Raw genomic sequence first — 14,793 nt, forward strand, 5'->3', positions numbered from 1 at the left:
GAGGCACAGGTAGGTAGATCTCTGAGTGCAAGGCCAGCCTGGTCTACAAAGAAGTTCTAGGACTCGACAAAATAATAGTGTGTGTGTGTGTGTGTGTGTGTGTGTGTTTAACTTTTCAGTGTTATACTTAACTTTTTCCTATGAAAGTATACTCCATGTATAAAAAAATAATAGTTTGTTGGGTTTTTTTAGACTTAATTCACTATTCTTTTCTTGTATGAAAACTCTTATGTGGTAGCCACAGCTTGATCTTGGGATGTGGGTTTTCACAAGATGCTCAGTGAATTCCTGATAAGGATACTTGGTGAATACAGTCTTTTCCCAGAGGTTGGGGGTCAGGTAGCTATAGATCTTGGATATAGCATCATCTGTGGCCTTGGCAAAGTTGCCCAAGGTGGCAATGTGGCCCCTGGCTGTTGTGTAGCAGTCATCAACACTGGCCATTATCAGAAGCTTCTTGGGCACAGGAGCAGAGATGATGCCAGTGGCTTTGGAGTCAGGGATGAGACATACTAGTGGGCTACAGCAGTTTGTCACTTTGCATGGAACAGTGTGGGGCTTGCCAGGGTTTTTCCTGCAATCTTTTTGCCTCTCTGCATAGGGGCAATGTAAAGGGGCCAACATGATGGACCCTCGGATGGCAGTGGATACTTTCTTAGAGCACTTAAGCCCAAGACCAACATGACAATTGTCTCTAATAGTAACAAAAGCCTTGAACCTGGTCTGCTGACCAGCCAGAGTCTGCTTCTGCACTGGAATGATCTTTAGGACCTCATCCTTTAGGAATGAGCCAAGGAAAACGTCATCTCAGATTCCTTAATGGGCAGGGAGAACAGTTAGGTCTCCTCCAAGGATTTAAGTAGTAAGTAAGCTTTCTTGTTGGAACTGCCAGTCCACAAATAACACAAAGACTTATTGATTATGAAAACTTGGCCTTAGTTTAGGCTTTTTTTTTAATTAGTTCTTATAACTTAGCCTATTTCTATTAATCTACATTCCATCACATGTTACCTTTCCTCTGTCCTGTATGTTCAACCTGTTCCAAATCCCATTGTCATCTCTTACACCCCTAGATTCATCTGCCAGAAATCCTGCCTCTCCTCTCCTGCCTAGCTACTGGCCTTTTAGATACCTTCAGGAGATTACTCTAGTCCTGGGGGAACTTTAAGTAACATGAGTTGTTAACCCAGTCTGGGGTGGGCTTTTTGGTGACATAGCTGCCTTCAAGTCACCCATGCTCCTGTAACTAAACCTGAATCCATATTGCTGTAGATAGCTCTCTATAAATTCATTGGCTTACTAAATTTGAATTTGCTCTATCATTTCTTTGGTCTATCATTGATACCCTATATGGAGTAAGTAGTTTGACACCATGTTTCAAAAGTAGAACACAGGAAAGACACCCAAGGTTGACCTCTGGCCTCTACATAAACACACATATACCCGCACACACATACATACAAACACAATGACCTGTTCCTTTACTTGGTATGAATGAAGGGGCTGAATACAAGGAAGGCATGATTATATTTTCAACAACATAAATTTTCAGTTGTGATGGTTAAGTGTTGTCAGTATGACAAAATCTAGATCACCTGGGAGGTGGGCCACTTAGCATGTTAGTTGGGGTAGGAAGACCCAGCTTTTTGTTTGTTTCAACACAGTGTTTCTCCGTACAGCCTTGGCTGTACTCTGAGGCCAGGCTGGTCTGGAACTCATAGAGATCCACCTGCCTTTGCCTCCTGAGCTTGGATTAAAGGGGTGCACCACTGCCAAGGTTGGAATGAGCTTTTATGAGTTAGAATTTTTGTCAAAGAAGGAAACAAATTGGTCTTACACTTGAGAGATCAAGGATGGTCTTGAACACAGAGAATGTCTGCCTCTGTCTCCCCAGTGCTGAGAATTAAGGCATGTGCCACCATGGTTATTTACTTTTGTAGCCCAGCCAGAGTGGATATTTTCTTTGTCTTCTATGTTGCCTGCAAAAGTATGAACCTCCTAACTCAGCCAAGCTTCTCAGTGCTGATTACAGATGTGTAATCTGTAATCACACCAGGCTGTTTGTAGAGAGATTCACAGGAAAAGCAGTCCTCAGAGGAAACAAGCTGTATTTAAAGCAGGAGGATAGATGGACAGGGAAAATTAAGGCTGGAGGATTTTGTTAACAGTGTTTAAAGACTGTTGGCTTTGGAGCACCCAGAAGGGGTGGAGGAAACTGTTGGGGGATTATAATCTAGGAGGTTCAAATTTGGATAGTGACTAAGGGAATTAAATAAATGATTAATTAGACTTGATTTAACTTTATTTTTGGATAGTTTTGGATATCTTTTTGGTTGATAGTTTTATTTTTATGTGTATGGGTGCTTTGCCTGCGTGTATATTTGTGCACCATATGCATGCCTAGTATTTGAGGTTACAACAGTGTCAGACCCCAATACTGGAATTGCAGACAGTTGTGAGCTGCTGTGTAGGTGTGCTTTGAATCAACCCTATGTCCTATGGAAGAGCAGCCAGTGCTCTAAATCACTGAGCCACCTTTCTGGCTTTGTTTGTCTTTTGAGACAGGGTCTAACTTTGTAGTCAAGCTAATCTATACCTCACTATGCAGCCCCGGCTGTCCTCAGCGGTCCTCTCATCTCACTCAGCCTTCCAAGTGCTAGGAGGGCAACTGTGGGACCCCAAGCTCGAACTGACTCTTCCATTATACAATTCTGTCAGTTTTGACAAGCATTTGCTTTGATAGTTGTATAGTCACTACTACTAGACAAAGTTTTATCTTGTGAGAGCCAAAGTTACGTTTTAAGTTTTAATTACTATATCTAAGAGATCCATGAAACAAAAACCACCTCTGATCCGCAAGCCCCATGCCCAAGGACAGACAGTTCCTGAAATGCTGGAGGCTGTTTTTTTTTTTTTTTTTTAATGGGAGATAACAAACCATGTTTTTACTCCCCTAAACAACTTTGTTTGACCTATCTGTACTGGATGTGCTTGATCACATTCAGGTAGGAGGTTCACAGGCAGGAAATACAACAGAATGTATGTGGTTTTTGTTTTTTTTTAAAGACAGAGTTTCTCTGTATTGTTTTGGAGGCTGTCCTAGAACTAGCTCTGTAGATCAGCCTGCCACTGCCTCCCGAGTGCTGGGATTAAAGGTATGAACTAGCCACGCCTGGTCCAGGATGTATGTTTGCCCCTGATTGGACATGATGGGACAATGAATTCATGCAATGAATTATGGGTTTTGCTTCTTAAACCCCTGCCATACTTGATTTTGGGCCATTTCCCCGGAACGTAGGTATGGACCTGGCCAGATCCCATCCACCTGGCCAGTATTTAATTAATCAAAGTTGGCTTTTCTTGATTAGTGGGATTAACGATAATTCAAAAATTCAGTTTGTTTTAGTCCTTGCTGGCCAGGAACTCACAGCAATCCCCCTGCCTCTGTTTCTCCAGTGCTGGGATTAAAGGCATGTGCCACCACACTGAGCAAGTGTGGCTTTTTGAGCCACTGTGCTACTTGTACCAGTAGTTTATTTCTGAGTAGTATTTCACCGCACTTACATTCTATGTAGGCTTCTTTCCTCTCCCCAAATACACTCCCATTTTTGGGAATGGCCTTTCTGGTTTGTTGTTTTTGTTTTTTTGATACAGGGTTTCTTTGTGCAGCCCTGCTTGGCCTCTGATTCCTGGGTGCTGGGACTAAAGGCATGTGCCACCACCACCCAGTGACTTTTTATTTCTTAATAAACTTTCTCTGTTTCTGTTACTGTTAGAAACACAGTTCGATTCCCAGCAGTTGGGTGACAGAGGCAGGTAGATCTATGAGTTCCAGGCCAGGTTGGTCTACATAGCAAGTTCCAGAACAGCCAGGTCTACTTAGTGTAAGACCAATTTGTTTCCTTCTTTGACAAAAATTCTAACTCATAAAAGTTCATTCCCAGCAACCACATGGTGATGCACAACCATCTATAATGAGATCTGGTGTTCTCTTCTGGGCCTGCAGGCATACATGCGGATAGAACACTGTGTAAGTAATAAATCTTAAAAAAAAAAAAAAAAGATTCTATGTGAACATCATTTTTATTTTACTCGGGTAAATATTTAAGAATAGGTTACAGGGGAATGTGAGGGGAAGGAATAGGAGGGTAGGAGGGAGGAGGAACTGTGTTCAGGTTATAGAATAAATTTAATTAGTAAATAATAACAATACTAATCAAAGAAGAGGTTTCAAATTTTTACTATCCCCCCACCCACCGACAGGGTTTCTCTGTGGCTTTGGAGGCTGTGCTGGAACTAGCTCTGTAGACCAGGATGTTCTCAAACTCACAGAGATCTGCCTGCTTCTGCCTCCCAAGTGCCGGGGCTAAAGGCATGTGCCACTGCCTGGTTGACCATGTAGCTTCAAATAAAAAAAAATTTTTATATAAGCATGAATGTTTTGTCTGTATGTATGTGTACCATGTGTATGCCTGGTGCCCAGGACCCGGTGTCAGATCCATGCTACCGGATTGTGAGTAGCCATGTGGATGATGGAAGCCGGGTCCTCTGAAACAATACCTGGTACCCTTAACCACTGAGCCATCTCTCCAGCTCTTGAGTTTCATATTGTAAAAAATATTGACTTTAATGAGAAACTGCTGGATTCCTTGTAGAGTGGCATTTGAGGCTAGTTACTTGGAGGATTCAACTTGCATGTGCCAGGAACTGTATGAATAGGGTTGAGTTGAGAGATTCAGAACTGCTCACAAATCTTTTGTGCTCCCTGAATCCTTACAGAATTAGTTTGTGATACTTAAGTCTGTGATCCATAGAAGTCCATGGTCTGACTGAACTAATTTGTATTTTGTTTTCTTTTTTGAGACAGGTTTTTTCTGTGTAGCCTTGGCTGTCTTAGAACATGCTCTGTAGAACAGGCTGGATTTGAACTCATAGAGTTCCACCTGTCTCTGCCTCCCCAGTGCTGGGACCAGGCTCTGATTATACTAATTTTATAAGCTATTCCATGGAGTTCTTCTCTGAAGTCAGTACTGAACAACACACTGGCATGGTGGTGCAAGCCTTTAACCACAGCGCAAAGAGCAAGTAAAGAAACCTTGCCTCAAAAAGAAAATAAAGCAAGCAACTCGCCACTTTCCCCCCACAACAGAACAAAACCTAAACACAATTGTTTCAGAAAACTGGATAGTAGGGCTTCTGACATGGTCAGTGCTGGCATGTGTAAAGGCTCAGGTTCAGTTCCCAATTCTGAAAAAATAAAATTGGATTGCTTATTTAGGAAATGATTTTTAACAATTTCATTATTTTTGTCAGGCTTTTTGCTTCCCAAGTGCTAGCTAGTATTATAGATGTGAACTACCATACCTGTCAAATGGTGTTTTCAATTGGTTGGAAATATTATTTTATTTATTTTTTTGATTTTGTTTCTTGAGAGAGAGTTTCTCTGTGTAGCACCGACTGTCCTGGAATTTGTTCTGTAGACTAGGCTGGTCTCAAACTCACAAAGATCTGCCCGATTCTGTCTCCTCAGTGCTGGGATTAAAGGTGAGAGCCACCACCACCTGGCTGGAAATATTGTTTGTAAAAACCCCTGCTTTGAAGAACCCACAACAACAAAACAATATATGTAAATTTTGTCATGCATGGTGGAGCATGCCTTTAATCTCAGCACAGGTGGATCTCTGAGTTCGAGGCCAGGCTGTTCTAAAGAAGCAAGGACAGCCAGGGCTATAGAAACCCTGTCTCAAGAAAAATATACCACCTTGCTGTGTAGCCTAAGCTGACCTTGAACTCCGTATCCTTATTCCCTAGTCTACCCAGTGCTGAAAACATGCAAGTTTTCCTTTTCCCTTTCAATGATAATTACCATAATGTTTAAAAGGGTAAATTCAGTCCCTAAATTACTGTATTTTCACACCGTACTGCAAAGGTATAATTTGTCCCTTACATGCAGTGTCTGACCTGGGTGTCCCAGGGCTGAGGCCGGGGAATCAAAAGTTCAAGGCCAGCCTCGGATCCGGCTGCAAAAAAGCAAAAAACAAAAACAACCCTCTCCCTCAAAAGTCTCCACTATCTTGGGATCCCATGTCCTAAGAAGACTGGACCGTACCGCACGCCTCGCCACAGTGTGCGCACGCGCCGAACTTGCAAACGGTCCGCGAGTGCGGAATTTGCGCAGGCGCTTTGCGGAGGGGCGGGACTCCAGTCCGCGTCGCTTCCAACTGCAGTTTGAAGCAGCGCCATTTTGAGCTTTCGGCCACCGCCGGCGTGGTCCGGGGAGGCAGGGCTCCCCTCCTCTACCTGGCTTCCCTTGCTCGGTTTCCATAGATACATGTGGGGACGTGTGTACTCTGAGGTCTAGGCCGCATCCAGCATCCGAGGCGAGCTCGCTAAGATGATGTTAAGAGGAAACCTGAAGCAAGTACGCATTGAGAAAAACCCGGCTCGCCTTCGCGCCCTGGAGTCGGCGGCTGGTGAGGGCGAGCCGGTGCCCGCGGCGGCCATGGCGCTGACACTACCCGGGGAACAGGCGCCGCCACCCGCGCCTTCGGAGGAGCACGCGGACGAGGAGATGGGCTTCACCATCGACATCAAGAGTTTCCTCAAGCCGGGCGAGAAGACGTACACGCAGCGCTGCCGCCTCTTCGTGGGTAACCTGCCCACCGACATCACGGAGGAGGACTTCAAGAGGCTCTTTGAGCGCTACGGCGAGCCCAGCGAGGTCTTCATCAACCGCGACCGAGGCTTCGGCTTCATCCGCCTGGTGAGTCTGCGGCGAGGCGCGGGGAAACAAAAAGGCTTCGCGGGGGCTGCGGCTTGGCGTGAGGGCCCCGCAGCGCTTCAGCTCCCCACTAGCCTCGGGGTAGTGGCTGCGAGCGAGCGAGCGTCCGGGTACCGCAGGGGGGCGGGGTCAGGAGGGCGGGCGGCTTTTGCGGTGACAGTCCAGAACGAAAGTGTTGTCACGAGGTGAATTGGGGGGGGGGTATGAACTTGATGAGAAATTTAGGCAGCGGACTTGTTCCTTAAAAGAATGATCCAAATCACCCTTTTGCTTTCAAGGGGAATGTGCGTTGAAGGGCAGGGGATGTAGCTCAGTGGTAGAACGCTGGCCTAGCACCCTCAAGGCCCAGGGTTCCATCCCTAGCATATTAACAAGTAATCCTCCTGCGCTCTTCCTCTCTACACTGCCTGCTGTCCACCCTAAGCTACCCAGGTCCGCGAAATCCTGACAGTAACTGGGGGCAAGGATGGGTGCTACGCTGTATTTGATTTAACCTAGCATTAGAATATTATCCTACACCTTCTTTATCTAAGTAAAGGAAAAAAAAATCCCAGTACGTTGGGCAAGTATTATGCGTAGTTGGTTTGAAGCAGTTTTATTACTCTGTGTGTGTGTGAGAGAGAGAGATACATGCATGCCATAGCATTTGTAGCATATGTCTTAGAAGTTAGCACAATTCTAGAGGGTTTGAGTCCATGATCATCATGGTGATGAGCATGGCAGCAAGCAGGCCTGTGTATGCATGGGGCTGGAGCAGTAGCTGACAACTTGAATCTTGATCCAGAAGCAGGAGGCAGAGAGAGCCAACTACCACACTAACAAACATTTGTACAGGGGGACGTTATAAATAGAAGTGGTTTTGTTTTTGTTGTTTATTTTTCGAGACTGGTTTTCTCTGTATTGTTTTGGAGCCTGCCCAGGAACTCGCTCTGTAGACCAGGCTGGCCTCAAATTCAGAGATCCACCTGCCTCTGCCTCCCTAGTGCTGAGACTAAAGACTGCACCACCAATGCCCAGTTGGATTTTGTTATTTTTATGATAAGACCTTTGCATCTGATCTTTGTCCCAACCGGTCCCTGTCCCTCCCCCCCCCCCCCCCCCCCCGCCCCCAGGCAGAGTTTCTCTATAACCCTGGCTCTTCTGGAAGTTACTCTGTTGACCATGCTGTCCTTGAACTCAGATTTGCTTGTCTGTGTCTCCCAAGTGCTGGGATTAAAGGCTTGCATCACCACTGCCCAGCTTATATCTGATATAGTAATTGCAATTTGTATAAGTTTTTATCTGTTTTGAGACAGAGCCTCAGTATATATCCCAGATTGGTTGGAACTCAGGGTCCTCTGACCTTGGCTTTGTGTGTACTGGAGTTACAGATGGGCTATTGAGAAGGCTTCTGGAAGCTTTCTATTGGAACTCTTTAAAAAAATTTTTTTTTGGTACTTGTATTTGTGCACGAGTGTCTGTGTGTTGGTATATGGACATGAGTGTGGTACTTTCTAAGGCTAAAGGCTGGAAGGGTAGCATGCCTATGGAACTTGAGCTTTGGGCTGTTGTGAGCTGCCTGCCATGAGTATAGTGAGCTGAACCTGGGTCTTCTGTAAGAACAGTACATTACATACATATACAGATGATGAACTATCTCTTCAGCTCATCTAATGGGATTCTGACTTTAAAAATTTCTTTAAAGTGTTTTTTTTTTTTTAATATTTTTTTATATTATGTTCATTGGTGTTTTGGCATGGTGTTGGGATCCCCGGTACTGGAATTACAGTTATGTGTTGCCATGTGGGTACTGAGAATTGTACCCTAGACTTCTGGAAAAGCACTCTGTTCTTAACCATTGAGTCAACTTTTCAGCTCCAACTTTCAAAATTTTATTCTTTATGTGGATTTAATATATAGAGAAAATTGATTATAACTTATTGTATTTGTAGGACAGATACTTGAATATGTAAGTGGCTTCAAGAGAAGGATAAATTCAAGGTCCTAATGAGGCATGGAAATTTTCTTAGAATTAATGTTAAACATTTAGTACATGTTGCAAATGTAAATACATTTACTTACAACATTTTAGTTAATTTTATGTTTATGAGGTTTTGCCTGCATGTGTGCCTGAAACAGTCATTGGATTCCCTGGGGCTGGAGTTAAAGACAGTTGCAAGCTGCCTTGTAGGTGCTGGGAATTAAACCAGGGTCTTAGGGAAGAAGAGTCAGTGCCATTAACTATTGAGCTGTCTCTCTAGCCCTAAATACACACACAGCTTGTCTTTTTTTTTTTTTTTTTCTCTCTCTTTGAGATTGGGTTTCTCTGCATTGTTTTGAAGCCTGTCCTGGAACTCACTCTGTAGACCAGGCTGGTCTCAGACTCACAGAGATCTGCTTGCCTCTGCCTCCCGAGTACTGGGACTAAAGGCCTGTGCCACCAACACCCAGCCACAGCTTGTCTTGTGATAAATTTTTTTTTCATCCCTTGGAGACAGGGTCTATGCAGCTTTGGCTGCCATAGAACTCACCCTGCAGACTAATTTGCTCCAATATCACAGACCTACCTACCTCTACCACCTAGGAGACAGGAGTTAAAAGTGTGCACGACCACAGTGGGCTGTTTATATATACTTTTGAGATAGAGTCTGAGTTACTGGCCAACCTGAGGCTACAGAGAGTCTATCTCAAAAAAGTAGCTCAGATTGGCCACTACCTCATTATTTAGCCTGGTCTTCTGGCAGCCGTCCTGCCTCAGTCTCCTGGGCCCTGAATTTACAGGTGTAAGCCTCCATATCAGGCTTCCACTCACTTAAGAATAATTTCTGGAATTAGGAAGTAGGTATCTGGAAGTAGGAAATGGGGGGTGGTTGAAAGATTGCTCAACAGTTCAGAAAACTGACTGGTCCTCCAGAGGTCCTGAATTTAATTCACAGTAGAGCACTCATATACATAAAACACATAAATAAATAAGTTTTTTAAAAAAATAGGAAATAAACAGGCTGCCCTTTGCTCCTTTAGGACATACTTTGTAAGCTGGGCTTGGTGGCACACACCTTTTAATTCTAGCTCTAGCTCTGTGGAGGCAGAGCTGGGTGGATCTCTGTGGGTTCCAGGCTAGCCTACTCTACAAAAGAGAGAGAGAGAGAGAGAGAGAGAGAGAGAGAGAGAGAGAGAGAGAGAGAGAGAGAATGTACTCTTTTAAACCTGGCACCTAATATTTTTTTTTTGTGTAGGGATAGGAAGACCTCTTATGAAAACTAGGAGGTTAGTTATAGAAATTTACTTTAGGTGTCATCAGTGTCTCTCTCTAGAAGTACTTTTAAAAATGTATAATCATTTTCAACTTTATTTTTCTTTTATGTGTGCTTGTGTTTTGCTTGCATGTATGTGTCCACCATGTGTGTGCCTAGTGCCTATGAGGACAGAAGGTATTGGATCTATTGTAGCTAGAGATGGTGGCAAGCTGTTGTGTAGGTTCTGGGAACCAAATTCAGATCCTCTATAAGAGCAACAAGCACTCCTAACTGCTGAGCTATCTTTTCAGCTCCTAGAAATACTTTTATAAGAAAGTATTTTTGTTACTTCTAATTAGTTATATGTGTGTATATACATGTGTACAATAGTATACATGTAGAGGTCAGAGGACATCCTGAAGGAATCATTTCTCCCCTTCCATTCTGTGGGTCCCAGGGATACAATTTAGGTTGTCAGGCTTGATAGCAAGTCTCTTTACTTGCTGATCTATCTTTATAGCCCATAGAAATACTTTTTATTTGGTAATTTTTTTTTAAATGTATGGAGACAGGGTCTCACTATGTAAACCTGTGTAGCCTAAAACACAGAAATCTACCTGCCATTACCTCCCATGAGTATTAAGATTAAAGATGTCATGTCCAACCTTTTTGTTTTGTTTTGCTTTGATTTTCGAGGCAGGGTTTCTCTCTGTGTAACCATCCTTGCTGTCCTGGAGCTCTCTGTAGACCAGCTAGCCTCAAACTTTCAGAGATATACCTACTTCTGCCTCCCCAGTGTTGGGATTAAACCACCCCCTGGTTAATTTTGTAATTTTTGATACACAAATTTCTTTTATATTTCTTTTTGAGATAGGGATCGGTATAGATCAACTTGGCCTCAAACTCAGCCGGTAATGCAGACTGATCTTGATTTCCTGATGGTCCTCTTGTTTGACGTTTTCTGGGGAACTGAACAAGCATCTTTCTTTATGTTTGCTCTTAAGGTGTGCCTGAATGTATGTATGTCTGGACATCATGTGTGTGCAGTGCCCATGGAGGACAGAAGAGGGAGTCAGACAGATCCCCTGGGACTGGAATCATAGATGGTTGTAAGCATCTACAGGCGTGTTGGGAATTGATCACAGGTTCTCTAGAAGAGTAGTCAGTCCTTTTATCCTCTGAGCCTTCATTCCAGCCCTTTACCTCTAATTTATCAAAAAACCAAACTGCATGATCATACACACACACAACCATAATAACTTGTGGGCGTTGGTTTTCTCCTTGACCTTTTAAGTTCTGGGGATTGCACTCAGGTTGGCTGTCCTGAAAGCATTTACCTGCTGAGCCATTTCACTCAGCTCTAGTAAGTAGGACTTAAAAAGGATAGTAAGATTTTTTTCTGACGGCAGAAACATTGTGTTCCAAACATTGAATGTTTTGCCAAAAGCAGAAATGTGCTTGATGTATCCAGGTGTGCTCATGGTGGTGTAGTCTATTACAACACTTGTTTGAGGTCAGCATGGTCTACATACCATGTTCCAGGACAGCCAGAGCTATGTAGAGAGACTCTATGTCAAAAAAAAAAAAAACCAACCAAACAAACAAAAAACAAATTTACTAGGTGTAAAATTGAGCATTCCCCTCCCCAAATGAAATGACAGAATAGCAGGAGCTGCCCTTTGGAAACATTCTTCAATCTTCCCGTTCTTCCCAAGCCACATTCACGTTCTTACTCCCAAACATTTCCCTTTGCTCTGAAGCAGTTTGTTTATTACAAAGAATTTTTAGTAGAGTTGCAAATGTCCTCATACTCACCATGTAGATTTTACAATGAAGTTCTGCCAAATTTTTAATTCTATTATCTGTTCACCAGTTGATGACCTTTAATATTCCAGTTTGCTTGCCATTAACTAGAGTCCAGTATTACTTGTTTAGGGTACTTGTATGTATGTGTATGCACACACAGTGAAAGGCTTTTTTGTTTGTTTGGTTTTTGGGGTTTTAAGTTTGAATATTGAACCAAGGGCCTTCTGCATATGTAGGTAAGTACTCTATCACTGAGTTTAATCCTGTCCTTCAAAAACATATATTTTAAGTGTATTAGTTGGTGAGTTTTCACACATGGATATATCTAATTAATATAAACCCTTTTATAAAGTATAGATCATGATTATTGTCTTAAAGAATTTCTCTTATGTTCCCCTTATGTTCCTTTCTGTTCCCAATTCCCTGACAGCATTTTAATTCAGTGCTGTTAGATTATATTACACATTGAATAACAAAGTACTTGACTCTCTTTAGATATTTTTGTTTTCTGCTTTTAGTACTGTTGAATTAAGAGATAAGCATGACTTGTCGTTGTTTTTGTTTTGTAGATGTGTGCGGTACTGGGAAATTCAACTGAAGGCTTTGCATATGCTTAGCAAGTGTTCTCCCACTGAGCTATATCAGCTGCTAAAATGTTTAGGTTATTATTCTTATCATTTATTTTTGTTTTATTTGAGACAGAATTTCTTTGTGTAGCCCTGGCTATCCTGGAACTCACTCTGAAGACTAGGTTGGCTTTGAATTCAGACATCCACCTGCGTTTGCCTCCTGAGTGCTGGGATTAAAGCTGTGAGCCACCATACTAACAGATGTATTACTGTATGATTTTTTTTTTTTTTATTTTTTGGGTTTTTTTTTGAGACAGGTTTTCTCTGTATTGCTTTGAAATCTGTCCTGGAACTAGCTCTGTGGACCAGGCTGGCCTTGAACTCACAGAGGTCCTCCTGCCTCTGACTCCCTGAGTGCTGGGATTGAAGTTGTGAGTCACCAACACCAGGCTTGGATGTATTATTTTTAATTATGTGTATTTGTATATATCTTTGGGGGCCGGGTGTGTATGAATGCAGGTGTCCATGGCATCCAAAAGGAGGAGTTGGATTTCCTGGAGCTGAAGTTAGAGGCAATTGTGATCCATCGTGGTGTAGTAATGGCAATTGAACTCCTATGCAAGAACCGTACACATGCTTAAAATTTGAACCGTTTCTAGCCCAGGTGTGTGTGTGTGTGTGTGTGTGTGTGTGTGTGTGTGTGTGTGTGTGTGTGTGTGTGTGTGTATTTGAATTTGTGATCCTCTTGCTTCAGTCTCTTGAGTAGAGTAGTGGAGATTACAGACCTTTACCACTAAGACAAGGTACAAAATGTTTTTTGTATCTTTGAATAGGTTAGCTTAATTTCTGCTTTTATAAAAGTACTGTTATAGATAGGGTTTTGCAGAAGAACAGTAATTTTTATTCTGAACATTTATCTACATTTAGGAGACCTTTTTGTTTTTTTTTTTTTTTTTTGTGTTTGTAAATGTTTTGAGCATGTAAACTTGGTGCAAATGTAGATGTCACAGGACAACTTGTAGGAGTTAATTCTGGGGATTGAATCCAGGTCATCAGGCTTGGTGGCATTACCTTACCTGCTGGGCTGTTTTGCTGGCCTGCCTGCCTCCCTCCCTCCCTCCCTCCCTCCCTCCCTCCCTCCCTGCCTCCCTCCCTTCCTCCCTCCCTCCCTTCCTCCCTCCCTTCCTCCCTTTAAGTTTATTTCGTTTTACCCCAGCTGCAGTTTCCCCTCCCTCTTTTCCTCCCAGCCCCTCCCTCACCTTTACTATTATTTAAAAAAAAAATTGGATTTTTTATTTTAATTTATATGTGCCCGGTGTAAATATATTTCTTTTTTCTTTTTTGTTTTCTGAGACAGGATTTCTCTGTGTAACAGTTCTGGCTGTCCTGGAACTTGCTTTGTAGACCAGGCTGGCCTTGAACCCACTAAGATGTGCCTGCCTCTGTCTCCCAAGTGCTGGGAATAAAGGCATGAGCTACCGTTCCCCGGCTCAGATAGGTTTCTTTTTCTTTTTCTTTTCTTTTTTAGTTGTTTTTTATTTTTTTCCAGACAGGGTTTCTCTGTGTAGCTTTGTAGACTAGGCTGGCCTTGAACTCACAGATTCACCTGCCTCTGCCTCAAGTGCTGGCCTCACAGGTGTGTGCTACTACCACCCGCAGATTTGTTTTTTATATTGAAAGATCTTTGAGATTTTTTTTGAGTTTTCAAAGAGCACATTTCTATTAAATTTGTCATTTTTTCATTATGTATACTTGTCTCATCCCAAAAGAGTGAATCTCCAAGTAGGAAGTTTCTCTTTCAATTTTTTTAAGATTTATTTTATTATGTATACAGTGTTCTGCCTGCATGTATGCCTGAATGACAGAAGAGGGCACCAGATCTCATTATAGATGGTTGTGAGCCACCATGTGGTTACAGAGAATTGAACTCAGGACCTCTGAGTTCTTATCTTTGAGCCATCTCTCCCAACCTCACTTGCAAATTTTTTGTTAAATACATTTGTATGTGTGCATGTAGAGGTCAGAGAACACCTTTGGGAGTCTGTTCTCTTTTACCTTTTGTGGGTTCTGGGAATCAAACATCAGTCAGTTTTCTTGGTGGTTAACTGCCTTTATCTGGTGACCCGTCTTACAGGCCGAGTTTTTGTTTGTTTGAGAGATAGGATCTCATTGGGAATCAAGTAACTGGAACAGTTCTTGGCTTCCTGTTAAAAAGCAAGTGTGTAGCCAGGTTGTGGTGGCTCATGTTTTTATTTTAACCCCAACACTCAAGAAGCAGAGGCAGGCCCATCTCTGATTTTGAGGCCAGCCTGTTCTACATAGTGAGTTCCAGGACAGCCAGGGTTTCTTAAAGAAACCAAACCAACCAAAACCCTCACAAGACTTAATGGTAGTGTTTGCAGATAATATGGATTAGGCTGGC

General features: G+C 42.8%; 1 protein-coding gene and 1 pseudogene across 1 annotated transcript in view; one reads left to right on the plus strand and one right to left on the minus strand.

Moving 5' to 3' along the window:
- Positions 1 to 138: 138 nt before the first annotated feature.
- Positions 139 to 6,243, minus strand: LOC127230061 (40S ribosomal protein S2-like; annotated as a pseudogene).
- Positions 6,215 to 14,793, plus strand: part of Pspc1 (paraspeckle component 1) — a 60,250-nt gene continuing 51,671 nt past the window's right edge. The window contains exon 1 of the mRNA XM_051195624.1: positions 6,215 to 6,763. Within this exon, the coding sequence (XP_051051581.1) occupies positions 6,395 to 6,763 (369 nt within the window). The 5' untranslated portion in view covers positions 6,215 to 6,394. The remainder of the gene's footprint in view (positions 6,764 to 14,793) is intronic.

The sequence above is a fragment of the Phodopus roborovskii genome, unplaced genomic scaffold (genome assembly GCF_943737965.1).
Source record: "Phodopus roborovskii unplaced genomic scaffold, PHOROB, whole genome shotgun sequence".
In the NCBI taxonomy this organism is placed as follows: Eukaryota; Metazoa; Chordata; class Mammalia; order Rodentia; family Cricetidae; genus Phodopus; species Phodopus roborovskii.